This window comes from Hemicordylus capensis, chromosome 1 (genome assembly GCF_027244095.1).
Source record: "Hemicordylus capensis ecotype Gifberg chromosome 1, rHemCap1.1.pri, whole genome shotgun sequence".
Taxonomy (NCBI): Eukaryota; Metazoa; Chordata; class Lepidosauria; order Squamata; family Cordylidae; genus Hemicordylus; species Hemicordylus capensis.
Genome location: NC_069657.1, coordinates 331710837 through 331725151, shown reverse-complemented (window position 1 = coordinate 331725151; position 14315 = coordinate 331710837). Strand labels below are relative to the sequence as shown.

At 42.2% G+C, this 14315-nt stretch overlaps 1 protein-coding gene across 8 annotated transcripts in view; it reads left to right on the top strand.

The window, feature by feature from the left end:
* The window catches only part of SESN1 (sestrin 1), a 70556-nt gene that overhangs the window by 43759 nt on the left and 12482 nt on the right, over positions 1–14315 (top strand). For all 8 annotated transcript variants that reach the window (XM_053297451.1, XM_053297535.1, XM_053297618.1 and 5 more), the window contains exons 2-4: positions 8220–8285; positions 9136–9336; positions 10410–10592. In XM_053297451.1, coding sequence (XP_053153426.1) covers positions 8220–8285; positions 9136–9336; positions 10410–10592 — 450 coding nt within the window. The remainder of the gene's footprint in view (positions 1–8219; positions 8286–9135; positions 9337–10409; positions 10593–14315) is intronic.

Here is a 14315-nt window from a genome sequence, read left to right as displayed (position 1 = left end):
CTACAGTCTGCGATTGAACCTTTGAACCGGCCGCCGTTTGAGGCAAACCATTCATGCACACCCCTAGGACGAAGAAATGTCTGGGGTTTAGATGTAGAACTGAAGTTAAGAGCGTGCAGGTGTTATTGAAAACCCATATGATTTGACTGAGGTGACCCATGGACAGTGTGTAGAGAGAATGAAAACATTCTGAAGGAGGGTTTAAAAGCTCTTTTTGGACAAAGCTTTGTCCGGTCCTCTCTACACCAAGCTTGGTGATTGTTATGTGTGTACAGAACAGGGCAGGAAGGCTGAGGCAATTATTGCTAAATCTAGTTGGAAGAGGGGTCTGGACAAACTGCTGTGTATCTGATGGTACCTGTAGACTGTGTGCTAGCGATTCCTGCTCTACACTGCATCTTTAGAGTTTATTTTTTCAACCAAAGGGATGAGATGGGTTGCAGGGGGTGGGGGTGTTCTTGTTTGTATGCTAGGAAATGAAAGCAGGGCATATATTTCAAAAGTCCTTTTGGTTCTGTTTAACCAGCAGACTGAGATTGTTGTCTTGAATTTAAAGGGAAGTTAGCCCTTAATGAGGGGAGATGCCTCTTTAAAGAAAAACTGAAGCTGTTCTCATGTAATCCCAAGAGGCTTGAAAACTTTGGTTCAGGAGTGGTGTCAGTGGGTGGCCTTGAACAAATAGAGATTTCTCACTTGGTTGCCCAGCACAGATGTACAGTATATCTACATAATTTCATTAGTAAGCCCACTGTAGAAATACACTTGATGCTATTTGGATGCACAGTTTTTGCTTGGTTTTTTTCTTGGTGGAAACTGAGTAGAAAAAGTTGAATTTGTACAGCTCTAATTGGTTGGCCATTACATCAGCACTATCAATTCTCTCCTCGTCTTCTCAGACCAGTCTTTAGGGGGGCGGGGACCCTGTGATGCAGCACAGTCCAATGCATAATTCCTAAGTAACTGCACCGAACAAACCTTTTTTAGATAAATATGCAAGATACTTGGGAGCATGAAGCCCACTTGAAGCATAGAGGAGACAGTCTGCATTTTATTTGGAGTACATTCATTGAAGAGCAGTAGTAGGGGGAGCAGAATTAGCTCTACAGCATTGGGGATGTGCAAATTGATTTGGGTGCAGATCAAGAATCTAGCTGATTTGGAAACAGAACAAATAGCTCCTCTGGTCCATTGGCTAGATTCGGGTCCAAATCAAATTGTGCCAGATTCTATTTGAATCGATTTGAGATTTGGATCACTCCTATTCCCCCAGATTCCCAGCTTTCTTTTTTTTTTTAAACAAAACTAAGCTCTAGCCCTTGTAGAAGTAGAGTTATGGAGCAAAATGTGTGGTCACTATTGTGTTTGGATTATTTGGTGTATAACTTTTCCTCAATGAATCCCTATGAGGATTCATTACACACCTTCATTTCTTGTATTCATTTTGACTGTCTTTGGACAGTGCCAACTGCCATGTGCCAGCCACCCACCCCTCCCACTCACAAGGCAGTGGGGGTACTAATCAGTTTATGCTCTAGGAATTTGTTCAAGTGTTTAGACTCTTTGGTGTCTAATAACCTTTTCTCATAATGAGGATTCATTACACACAAAAGAGTCTAAACACCTCAAAAATTCCTAAAAAATAAACTGAATACCCCAGTGTGTGTGTGTGTGTGTGTGTGTGTGTGTGTGTGTGTTGGCGGGTGGGGTATATTTGACACATGGCAGTTGGCACTGTCCAATGACAGTCAAAATGAACAGAAGAAATGAAGGTGTACAATGAATCTTCATAGGAGTTTGTTATGAGGAAAGCTTTTTGAAAGTCCAGGTATACTATGTCAACTGGATCACCTTTATCCACATACCTGTTGGCACTCTCAAACAACTCCAAAAGGTTAGTGAGGCAAGATTTACCTTTGCGGAAGCCATGCTGGTTCTCCTTCAGCAGGGCCTGTTCTTCTATTTGCTTAACAATTTTATCCTTGAGAATGCTTTCTTTCAATATTTGCCTGCAACAGACATTAAGCTAACTGGCCTGTAATTTCCTGGATCCACACTGGATCCCTTTTTGAAAATTGGTGTTACATTGGTTATTTTCCAGTCCGGTACAGAGCCTGATTGTAGGGATACGTTATATATATATTAGCAAGGAGGTTGGCATTCTCCCATTTGAGTTCTTTAAGGACTCTTAGGTGGATGCCATCTGGCCCTGGCGATTTGTTAATTTTTATTTCCACCCCACCCACCCCGGACAGTTTAGAACGTCATCTCTTGTCACCTCTGACTCAGTTCTTTAGCCTCTGTCCCCAAGAAGCTCAATTCAGACACAGGTATATGCTCAGTATCCTCTGCCATGAAGAGATGCAAAGAACTTGTTTAGCTTCTCTACAATCTCCAACTGCCTTCCTGTCAGGTTTCCTGCTTTTGATGTATTTAAAGAAGTTTTTACACACACACACACACTTGATGCTTTTAGCTAAATGTTTCTCACATTCTCTTTTTGCCTCCCTTATTGTCTCCTTGCATTTCTTTTGCCCCCAAATTTGGGTGGATGGAATAGATCTGAGAAAGGAGGAGTCTGGATATAAATGCACAGGATGGCGAGGGGAAGTGAATAGAAAGTGAAACCAAATGTTAACAGAACCTATTCATGCAGTCCTGAGGAAACTTTTTCTGAGTGTCTCCTCCACTGTAGAAGGGGAGTGCCTATCATGGCAGCAGGCTGTAAAAGAGACCCGATTTGGGAATATTTTAATGAAGTTCCTGTTTTTGCCAGTAAGAAAGGTATGCGTGCAAAATTCAAGGCCTGGTTGCTTGAATGAAACAGCAGTAGTTTTTGATCCCTCCAAACAAATTAAGTTAGGCTTCTTAATTGTCTCCTTTTTAAGAGGCACATATTTTGTTTGAGAGGTTGGAGCATCCACTTCTATCTAGTTTAGGGTCTAGAGCATGGTTTAAATCCCCTCCAAGAATCACCGACCCATGTTTCAATCCTCCCAATTTATCTAAGAAGTCCATGAGAATTGGCTGCTGTTGTTTGTTAGGGCAATAGAAACACCCCGAAGTTAATGGATAATTCACTAGATTGCCCTTCACCAGGACATATCTGCCCCATGGATTGCTGAGTACTTCCTGCATCAAACTATTTTCTTAAGAGATTATGCATGCTGATATATGTTGTACATTACAAACTGTTTGCAGTTAGGTTTGGACTTGACATAGAAGCCAGGCATTCATTTATTTTATAATGAATGCTGAATATTTTCATTCTTAATATGATTGTTAGTTGGATTGTTAATATGATTAACCACTGATGTGTGTTCTCCTCTTTTGGAGAAAGGCTCAGTCAGGGCATTGGTAACTAGTTTAACTGGGCAAAGAGGCACCTTTAAAGTGGTGACTTTCTTATATTTAGCAAAGGCAGAGCAATGGCCCCTATTCAGTCCAGCATAGCACCTCTCCAGTGGCTGTTGCTGATGTGTCTGGGGTGTGTGCATGTTGTTTGACCACGAGCCATTCTAGCACAGGGAACCAACTTCTCACAGCTTTTGCTATGTAAACTGCTTTGAGAACTTTTTTTGGTTGAAAGGCAATATTTAAATGACTTGAATAAAAGCTAAGGCACACATTTATAGCAGCACTGCTCCCTGCACCAAACTACAAAAAGTAGTTGGTGTGTGTATTCTTATTTGCTAGCTACACCCTGCAGCCTGCACCAGTGTAGTATCATGTTGCACTATGCAGCAAAGATGTTAGTTCCTGAAGAAACTCGATGGGGATCTATAGCTCTGTCCACTTTCTGCAGTAACTTGCAGCTGCTGTAAGTTGCAAAACTGAATTGCATGGAGCAGTTGGCCATTAAGGAACTTTGGTTCTTTTTGTAATTGGCTAGTTTCACTTGCCACTCCAATTTGGGTAAAGATAGGCAAACAGGGGCATGCAAGGACAATGTGAATAAGTTGCATTTGGCAGGAAAGTGTTCTAAGGTTATCTGTGTTGGCATGATGGGGATTTCAAAAGCTAAACAAGTAGGCAGGAACAGAACTGTGGAAGTGCTTGCTTAATGTAGTAAATAGGATGTCTGGGAATTAAATCCTAATTCACTTAGAAGAGAAACTGTTGGCTGTGGCAATAAGAACATAAGTAATATTTTGCCTTTCATTTACAGCCTAGAGTTCATCTTATTTTTTCATTTGCTTTTACTGGGATCTACTTCTTGAAGTATGATCATGAAAGCATTTTAACACAGTAAAGAGATGGGAGTATTGGTTGCTTGATTGCACCAGGCAACATGTATTCTAGCTGTCTGAAAGTGTTGTATGTATACAGTATGTAACTTTTCAGAAGAAAGGCTGCTTAGTGACTTTAGTTTGTCGTCCAGTTAAACTCTTTTCTCAACTCAACTTTAAACATGTGGGCTTCAGATCAGTTAAAATGCTGCATTTTAATTTCTCCTTGCTATTTCAATAGCTTTTATTTACCAGTGCAGAATGCCCAGGACATGAAATAACTGGCTTCCGGATTAAGTGGCTGACATTCTAGCTAATGCTGCAGAGGTACCACATGCAAAATGCCTCTACAGAGTTCAATAATTCAGAGTTCCACAGCACCGGGGTGGGGTGGGGGTTAGCCAATCTCTCCTTCCCCAGAAATACTCTTTAATACCCATAAAGAGGTCCCTGAGGGCCATCCCCTGTGAGCATCCATGCAGAGGTTATTCTGGATTATTAAATGTTGTGATGGTGCTTTGTATGCAGCACCTCTGCAGCATTAATCACAATGTCAGCCAGTGGATTAAACCCACTGTGGCACAGATTGCAGGAATGTGCCTATTTGTTAAGTATTTTTTTAAAAACCAGAAATAATATGAGTGCCATTCTGCCATCAGAAACCCTAGATCTATCAGTGTGATTTGAATGCATGGCTTGTCAAGAGTTAGTACTGTCAATCCTGTAAACTGGTTTTAGCTGACCTTCCCCCCACCCCCAAGTATAAGATAATTTTTATGCTCCCCAATAAAACCACTCATCAACTTTATAAAATGTATTTTGTTAGATTAAACCTTAGAAGCCTTTTCTCACTTTTTAGTATGTATAAAATCATACAAGATGGAGGTACTGTCTGTAGGGGGTTGGGATCCGAGAGATTGTTTAGATCTGACTGTTCTGGATGGGGTGATGTGCCCCCTAAAAGATCAGGTTGATAGTCTGGGAGTGCTTCTAGATCCCAAACTCTCCCTGATTTCTCAGGTTGAGGCTGTGGCCAGGAGTGCTTTTTATCAGTTTTGGCTGATACGCCAGATACGTCCATTTCTGGAGACAAATGACCTTAAAATGGTGGTACATATGCTGGTAACCTCTAGGCTTGACTACTGTAATGCACTCTACATGGGGCTGCCTTTGTACATAGTTCAGAAACTGCAGTTGGTACAGAATGTGGCAGCCAGACTGGTCTCTGGGTTTACCCGAAGGGACCATATAACACCGATTCTAAAAGAGCTGTACTGGCTGCCAATAGGTTTCCGAACTAAATACAAAGTGCTAGTTATTACCCATAAGGCCCTTAACGGCTTAGGTCCAGGGTATTTAAGAGAGCGCCTTCTTTGTCGTGAACCCTGTCGCCTATTAAGATCATCTGGAGAGGTCCGATTATGGGTATTGCAGACTCATTTTGTGGCAACTTGGGACCAGGCCTTTTCTGTGGCTGCCCCAGGGCTTTGGAATGTGCTCCCTGCTGAAACAAGAGCATTTTTTTCTCTGTTTGCTTTTGGGATGACCCTGAAGACGTACCTGTTTCCCCATGCCTTCAACTGAGATTCGATTTCTAAATTTTAATGTGTCTTTATCTGATTTTTATGTTTTTATGAATTTTAATTGTGTTATATTTTATGTTTTAATTATGTACACTGCCTAGAGATTTTTATACTAGGCAGTATATAAATTCAATAAACAAACAACATCCTTACATTTTATCCATATGCTGAAATGTTTGCCTAGGCTTTTGGGTAGCCACTGTAAGCCACTGCTTTTCCATCATAAATTTATCCTGATAAGATATTACAGTATAACTTTGGCTTGGCCATTGTCATTGGACATGTCCTTGATCAAGTTCAAAATAAATTTCTGCCTTAGCTCACTGAAGAATGTAGGAAATAATATCACCAGCTGTGAAGGCACTACACATACAGAGTCACTGTTCTACTTGAATTTTGTATTAACACTTCTCCAAATATTCAGTTGGTTCCCAAAAGCAATTCTATGATCCTCTCCTTCGCTCTGTAATCCTCCTGAAAATATATTCCTGAGGCTTTGGGGACGTGCAGCAGGAGCAGACTTTCAAGGGTGCAGGGGCAGCAGAGGAAAGGTGGAATTGGCAAAAGAGACTCCCTCCACTCTTCTTGATGCACAGAACTTCTTTGGTTCACAGAAGAACCAGCTGGGGATTCAACCCGTGATGGACACAGTTTGACATTTAAAATGCTTCATAGAAAAACTATCAACTCAAAAGTAGTTCTCAAGCCATGGAATACTTTACAACAGGGGGTTCCCAACTTGTGGTACTCCAAATGTAGATGAACTGCAACTCCCATTATCCCAAGCTACAACTTATTATGGCTGGAGATGATGAGAGTTGTAATTCAGCAACATTTGGAGTATCACAGGTTGGGAGTCCCTGCTTTACAAGGTGCAAATATGGGGGAAATAATGAATTTTGAATTGCCTCTAGAGAGCTCATTGAAGATGTACATCCCACAATTTACCTTTAAAATTTCCACAAGCCAGATCAAGAAGCCGCTCTCTAAGGTCTTGAGGTATTAAATCTAATGCTAATATTTGCTGTTTGGTTAGATGTTTTGAATACTGGATTTCAAATGTGCCAAGAAGAATTTCTTGAGCATGTTTTAACGATAATTGTTTCCTCCATACCATGGGTTCCCAGCTTGTGGTCCTCCAGATGTTGCTGAACGACAGCTCCCATCTTTCACAGCCATTGTTGCTGGGTATGATGAGAGTTGTCGTTCATCAGCAACTGGAGGACCACAGGTTGGGAACCCCTGCTCCACACCATCAAGTTGGTAATGGGAGAGGCAGGCTAGTACTCAAAGGGCCAGGTTTGGCCCGGGGGCCTCCAGTAGCTGATCTCCCTTGCTGTGAGTGCACATGTGGCCAATAGATTGATCACATACCTTTTTAATATAGTACAACATATACTCTCTTCTGATATGGGGACCAGTTTCTTTGCTTAAAAAGAACAACTACTTGTGAAAGGGTTCTGCTCCCCCACCTCACCCGTTAAGTAAACAGGCACAAAATGTAGAGGCAGCAATTTGAGGAAGTCAGTAACGCTGTTTGATTTGAACAATTTTATACTTTAAAAGAAAAACAAAATAGCTGGACCTCTGGGTGTGTTATGGTAAACCCTGCAATGTGAAGAAATTCTTTTTGTTGCTGTGTAGTGTGTATGCACACTACACAGAGCTGAGAATTACCCTAGTTCACAAAGTTATGTATACACAGCTTCTTTAATTTAAAAACAAAAACAAAAACTCATTGCAGAGGCATTTAGTGGGTTCAGTAGTCCTTTCATGTGTACTGTGTTCCCTAAAGGGTCCTTACAAATTATTTCTACTATCAGCTGACTGTAGACTTTTATTTGTGCATTGGAGTGTGTAGATTTGATTCAGGGAAAGTTTTGTGGTTGACTGTTTCAAATTGACTCTGAATTTGTTCTGAAAAATTTCTGCTCTTGTTCTCTGTCATTTTGAATAGCCAGTTTAAAGGCCACATGTACTCTTGTGGTTAAAGCGCATAATATTTTTTTCCAAACCTTAGATAAGTTTACAGCTGTGTCACTTCCTGAAAGATACCGAAAGATTCTGGTTTGCGGATGTGCAGATGTACTTCAAAAGCTTTTGGTATCGCTGACATGACTGCTGGCAGCTGTGTACTGAACTCCTTGTTCTGGACACTTTGCCAAGTACTTTATGCAAAACTCGGTTTTCAGTGAACCAGGTTTCATTGTTTTTAATGGCAGCAATACAGTATACTGTAAACAAGTGTGGTTGGTTATGAAGCATGGATAGAAAATTTCCATGCACACAGACAGCTCTTCTGAAACAAAGACAGTTCTGTTTGTTTCAATGATTGATTCTTTCTTTCCCATGGAGCCACAGCTGAAATGTTTGTAGCTAAATGCTCAGATAGTATATTTTTCTTTTCAAGGAACTTGGAATTAGGATTCCTAGACCACTGGGACAAGGACCGAGCAGATTCATCCCAGAGATGGAGGTGTGTGGTGATAGCTGCTTTACAAGTACACGGTGAACTTGTTGCATTTCAGAAGCGGGGGCGGGGGGGAAGCCTTTCAGAATCTAGAAAGCTGAGAAACAGCTGTTGATCTGCAAAGCATTATACACAGTGATGACCACTGTAAATCATCATGAGAGTTTGGCAGTGATTCTGCTGAGTTAGAAAACAGTAATGTAGAATTTTGGTATTTAATGGCACAATTTTACACCAGAGTATCTTACAAAACTTAGCATTTCACACTTGGGACCAATTGCTTTCCATATGGATTTAATTACCCCTTAATTGCATGGGGTATATACATTAAAAGAAATCTTGTTAACCGGTGTGCCTTCAGAGAGGTGGGGAGAGGAGGAGAGCAATTCCGGGCCTACTTCATGCTTTGATTGATGTGAGACCCTGGTAGGAATAAAATGCTTTACTGATGTGACTAAGGTCAGAATTTTAGCAAGCTTGGTCACAAACATGTTTCCCACTATGACCAACAGCCTAAATAACTTTATTTTTGGCAGGGATGGTGGCTGATGTTGCACCTTTTATAGGCTATCTTGACACCCTTCATTACATATGTGGTTCCTTAACATTTACTGCAATTAAAACTTGCTTTAAGAATGCTGTATTTTGACATCACTTTGGAGATCCCAGTTGTTGATCTGAGCATCCATCCAGCAATTATTTGCCATAATTGTGGGACTTCACAGTTATGAGTAGTATCTCATTTGGTATGTTGACACTTAAAATCTGATATGGGACTACTAGCTGTTGACAAACATGCAATATAGTGGTTCTTTCTCAGAAAATATTGTTAATATTCCTTTTCTGATCCAAACAGATCCTTCAAGTGGGCACTGAAGATACACAAATGCATACTTTGTTTGCAGAGGCGTTCACAACTTTAGGGCGTTTGGACAACATTACTTTGGTGATGGTTTTCCACCCACAGTATCTGGAGAGTTTTTTAAAAACTCAGCATTATCTGTTGCAGATGGATGGGCCACTTCCTCTTCACTATCGGCACTACATAGGTATCATGGTAGGTTGAACAATAAAAGAGGGCAAGGTAAGAGCCTTTTGCACTGCTTTTAAAATTATTTTCAGGGTAAATACGGCATAAGCCATATTTGAGGAAACTAGAGATTTTTATGAAGTCTTCTGCTTTGTAGGACGACTGTGTTTTACCTTCTAATTGAAGCATTATCCTTTAATCTTTTTCATGTTGGTGTTCTTGATCATAATATATTGAGGGAAATCCTGTACATTTTTTCTTTTCTTCAATGGTACTAATATCAGCTATGAGAGAGGAACATAAACGCTCTGATCAGATTTGAAGCCCATATGTCTTTTAAATTAAAATGCAAAACATTGGAAAATCCAATATTTCATCTCTTCCATAATATGTCCTTTGGTCTCCTTATTCATTGTGCCAAAGAAAGTTGTATGTTGAGTTTCCAGAGGACTGCTGCAGTTCTTTGGAAATTTGTCTAGCAAGTGGAACTGCATTCGAGGGAGTAAACGACATCCAATGATGGCTGTTGTTTCAAACACCATTCTTATTGTTCATCTTTTATGTATAAAAAGACTTGGAAAAGTAGCCTATAGTAGTAGAAGTGCGTTGTTTTTAGGCTATATGCAAGGGGGGGAAATCTAATGCTAAGCAACTTATTTGGAAGTAAGGCTTATTTAAAATCAATGAACCTGTTTCTGAGTAAACCTGCTTATAAAGTATGTGGGGGCAGGGGGGAAGGCAGGCTCCTTTAATACATTGGCAGCATCTGGACTAGTTAATCATGACTAAGTACCATTGAAATCAATGAAACAAGTTAATCATGCCTAATATCTATGGGATGTAGTCATTACTAACTTAATTGGGATACTGCCTCATGTTTTATATTGCTTTACTTTATTTACAGCTTTCTCAAGAATCACATCACAATTACAAAATAATACATACAATTTTTCTATAGTATAATGTGATTGCTTTATATGCATAGTTTTTCCATGCCTGAGCATTATGCATTTCATAATTATTCCTAATGGTCACTTTCAGTCAACGAGCTTGACTGCAGGTGATTCTTACATTTGGATCATTCTGTTGTCTTCCTCCAGGCTGCTGCTCGGCATCAGTGCTCCTATTTGGTTAATCTCCATGTCAGTGACTTTCTTCATGTTGGGGGAGAGGTTAAGTGGCTGAATGGTCTAGAAAATGCACCTCAAAAACTACAGAATCTGGGTGAACTGAACAAAATCTTGGCACACAGACCATGGCTCATTACCAAAGAACATATTGAAGTAGGTTATTTGAGGGTATTTAACATGATATTAGCATGCTTAAAGGGGGGGCATTTTCTTTGGCTTAGGGATATCTGAAGGTCTGTTTTTTAATCTGTGACTTTAAATATTTGTTGTGTCATAAGATCCTAAAACACTCCAATCCTCTGAAGAGAAAAACAAGCTCTAAATGGCACTGCTGAAAAACATTCTCATATGGAAACCCTACTCACTACTGGGATACCCCAGGAGCTTTTTATTGAGCATGACATAGTGTTGTGCTACTTGACAGTCTTGATATATAGCTCTCAAGTGAAGTATGATTCATTCCATTGGCTTGTAGAACCTGATGCTGAAAGGTCACTTAGGGATACCATACAGTCTGTGATCAAAATACTTAAGGCTTTCCCTTTTCTGAACTTTTGAGATTAACAGTCTGCATTTTGTCTTGCCTCTATCAAAACAAATGTTTTAAATATGGTTGTGGGGGAGGCTGTTTTCTTCTTCATATATACAGGTGGCCCTCATTGCGGAAACCTGCAATTTCACATTTCTGCAGTCAGGAAAAATAGACCTGACCTTGTTATCCACAGTACGGTGGTTTTGTATACCCATAGTTTTTGGCACTCGGTTTCATCCTTATATGGCCATGCTCTTTCTGCATGTGCTCATGGGTTATGAGGGGAGTTTGGAGGATTAAGGAGTGCTTTGGACTCCTTTTTTAGAGGGTTTTTTGTGCTCCAAAAAAGCACTTTAAAGAACATTTGGCAGTCTTGGGTAGCCTTTAATAGCTTAGGGGAGCCTTTAGGAGCCATTGCTTTAGAGCTTTTGGAACCTTCTTGGGAGATATTTCTGTGGAGCCTTTATAAGCCTGTGGAAGCCCTTGGGAGCTGTTCGTGAGCCACTCCTGTGGTGCTTTCTGAAGGAGCCTCTTGCAGCATTGTGCTGATTTTAATAATTTTATTTCAATTAACCGCCCTGAGCCTTTCTAAACTGCCCTGAGCCTTTCTGGAAGGGCAGTATAAAAATTGAATGAATAAATAAATTAATTAAAAATTCAATTGACTTTATGTATCCATAAAAATTGCTTTTAAATAATGTATCCATTAAACGTCGATTTCAAGTAGTACGGTGCATTATATGACTACATCCTTTGAAAACAGGTGTTAAGTACTGTATCCATTAAATTGATTTTATAATTACAGTACTTTATCAATGGGGGGGTTGTCTTCCAAAGTTGCTGCAAAGTGTTACCTTTGAGTGAGAAGGTGAAGCAGCTGGACATGTGGACTCATGAGGACAGCATGGCATCCGTCGCATGCCATTAAGGCATCAATCAAGAAAAGCAAAGCCAGTATCCCTTAGAGTCTGGTGTCTGGCACATCTCAAGAATCTTAAGTGGTGTTCCATCCACATGATCCCCACATGGAACGGGTGAAAATGGCCTACAGTTTGTGGATAGGGGGCCAAACTCCGAGGAACATGCCAGTGAATGGACCAGTTACGTGAGAAAGTGCTGCAGCTCTACAAGCAGTTTGCAGTGGAAGGCAGTCAAGTGGTGGGAACATCTGAAGGTGCTGGGCGTGGTTTCCAGGCGAGCAAGGGCTGGTTTGAAAGATTCAAGCACTCTTCAGCCTCCACAATGTCAAGCTATGAGGGAAAGTAGCATCAGTGGACACGGTGACACAAAAATTTCCAGTGTAGTTCCAGAGGCTGATTGAGTCCAGAGAGTAGAGGCACAAGCAGGTCTTTAGTGCTGATGAGACAGGCCTGTTCTGGAAGTGGATGGAATCCCACACTAGGGATGGGCCTGGACAGGTCCGGAGGCCTCTGGACCGGTCCGGACCTGGGTGGTTTGGTCCAGGGGTGGGGGGTAGCTTTAAGAGCGGCGGGAGGATTTACTTACCCCTCCTGCTGCTTTCCTGCTCTGGCACCGTAATGTAATGAGTAACTGGGGCGGCAGGATACCTCCCTGCCGCCCCTTCCCCGATCTTGCTCTACAAAAACTCCCAGTAATCCTTTGCACGCACTCACGTCAGTGACGTGAAGCGCGCGCACGATTACTGGGAGTATTGTAGAGCAAGATCGGGGAAGGGGCGGCAGGGAGGTACCCTGCCGCCCCAATTACTCATTACATTACGGTGCCAGAGCAGGAAAGCGGTGGGAGGGGTAAGTAAACCCCCCCGCCGCTCTTAAAGCTACCCCCCACCCCAGTGCCGGACCGCAGTGTGGCAGTTCCATGCACACCCCTATCCCACACCTTCATCAGCAAAGAAAGAAAGAACTGCTCCGGGTTTAAAGGCAGCCAAGGACTGCTGGTATGTGGCAGTGTTGCAGGGGACTGCATGGTCAAGCCCATGTTCTTGTACCAAGCACAGAATCCTTGTGCCTTGAAAGGGAAAAATAAAAACCAACTTCCCATCTTCTGGAGAACCAACAGGAGAACATGGGTGACTGCAGTGCTTTTCTCTGACTGTGTCAACAACTGCTTTCTGCATGAGATGCAGAGATATCTGACCTCCAAAAACTTGACCTCCAAGTCCTCCTGGTGCTCAACAATGCCCCTGGCCATCCTTAGACCCTGAGGTTCGCACACCCAAACCTGGAGATCACCTTCTTGCTGCCGAACACCACTTCCTTGATTCAACCAATTGGCCAAGGTCTGATTGTGACTTTCAAGTCTTACTTCACTCACCACACCTTCAGGAGAATGCTCGATCTCATAGAAGCTGATCCCTCTGTCAGTCAGTGATTGCTGGAGCTACAGCATCACAGACTGCATTGAAAACATCATGGCATCCCTTGCAGAGACCAAATCCCACACAATGGAAGAAGTAGTGGCCTGGGGCAGTCACCTCTGCATTTGCTGTAGCCATTACCTCAGTAGCTGATGGAGTGGAGCAGATCACCAAACCTGTACATACTGTTGGTGGAGAAGGCCTGTAAGACACTGAGCCACATGATGCAGAGGAACTCCTCCAATCCCATCAGGAGGAGTTGACAGAGGAAGAATTGGAGGACATCATTCAGGCAGCTCCTAAGAGTGAAGCAGAAGAGAAAGATGCTCCCCAAGCCCTTCACCACAAAGGAACTGTCTGAAATTCTGCAGCTGGGGACTGCCTTGGCCAACAGTCTTCGAACTTGATTCCCTAATGGAGCACAGCATCAAATTCAAAAGGCAGCTCAAGACTGCTTTACAACCCTATAGGGACACCTACTGGGCTCTGCATATCAAGGGGAAGCAAAGGACCATCACCAGCTAAAGGTAGCTGCACCCACCACCACAGCTGCAAAGTCATCATCAGAAAGCAGCACCTCCACTTTTCACGGCTTCAAGGAGGAATAGGATGGTGATGATGACAATGCCAGCAGCAGGTCTGCCTCAGGAGGGCCTGGTTCTTCTATCTGATCTGTACTCCAAGCAGAAGACTGGAGATGGAGTACAGCATACTCCAGTGGTGGAGTGAAGGAACTCTACTGCTTCTTTGATTCTTGCTGCTGCAGGCCAGAGTCTGGAGAGAGCAAGAGCTGGAGTGCTGCTAACTTCAGCAGTGGAGTGAAGAAACTCCCTGGTGTGTGGTTACTTGAACTTAAACTAGGTTTAATTCTCTGCTCCCTCTTTGGCCAACCTACCAACCAATCAGGCCAGGGGTTTGTTCTGCTAGGTGTTGGACTTCAACGGGGTGGGTGGGCGGGATTCACAATTACTGGAGGAGCTGGTGGCCACTGCTAAGGTGACCAAGC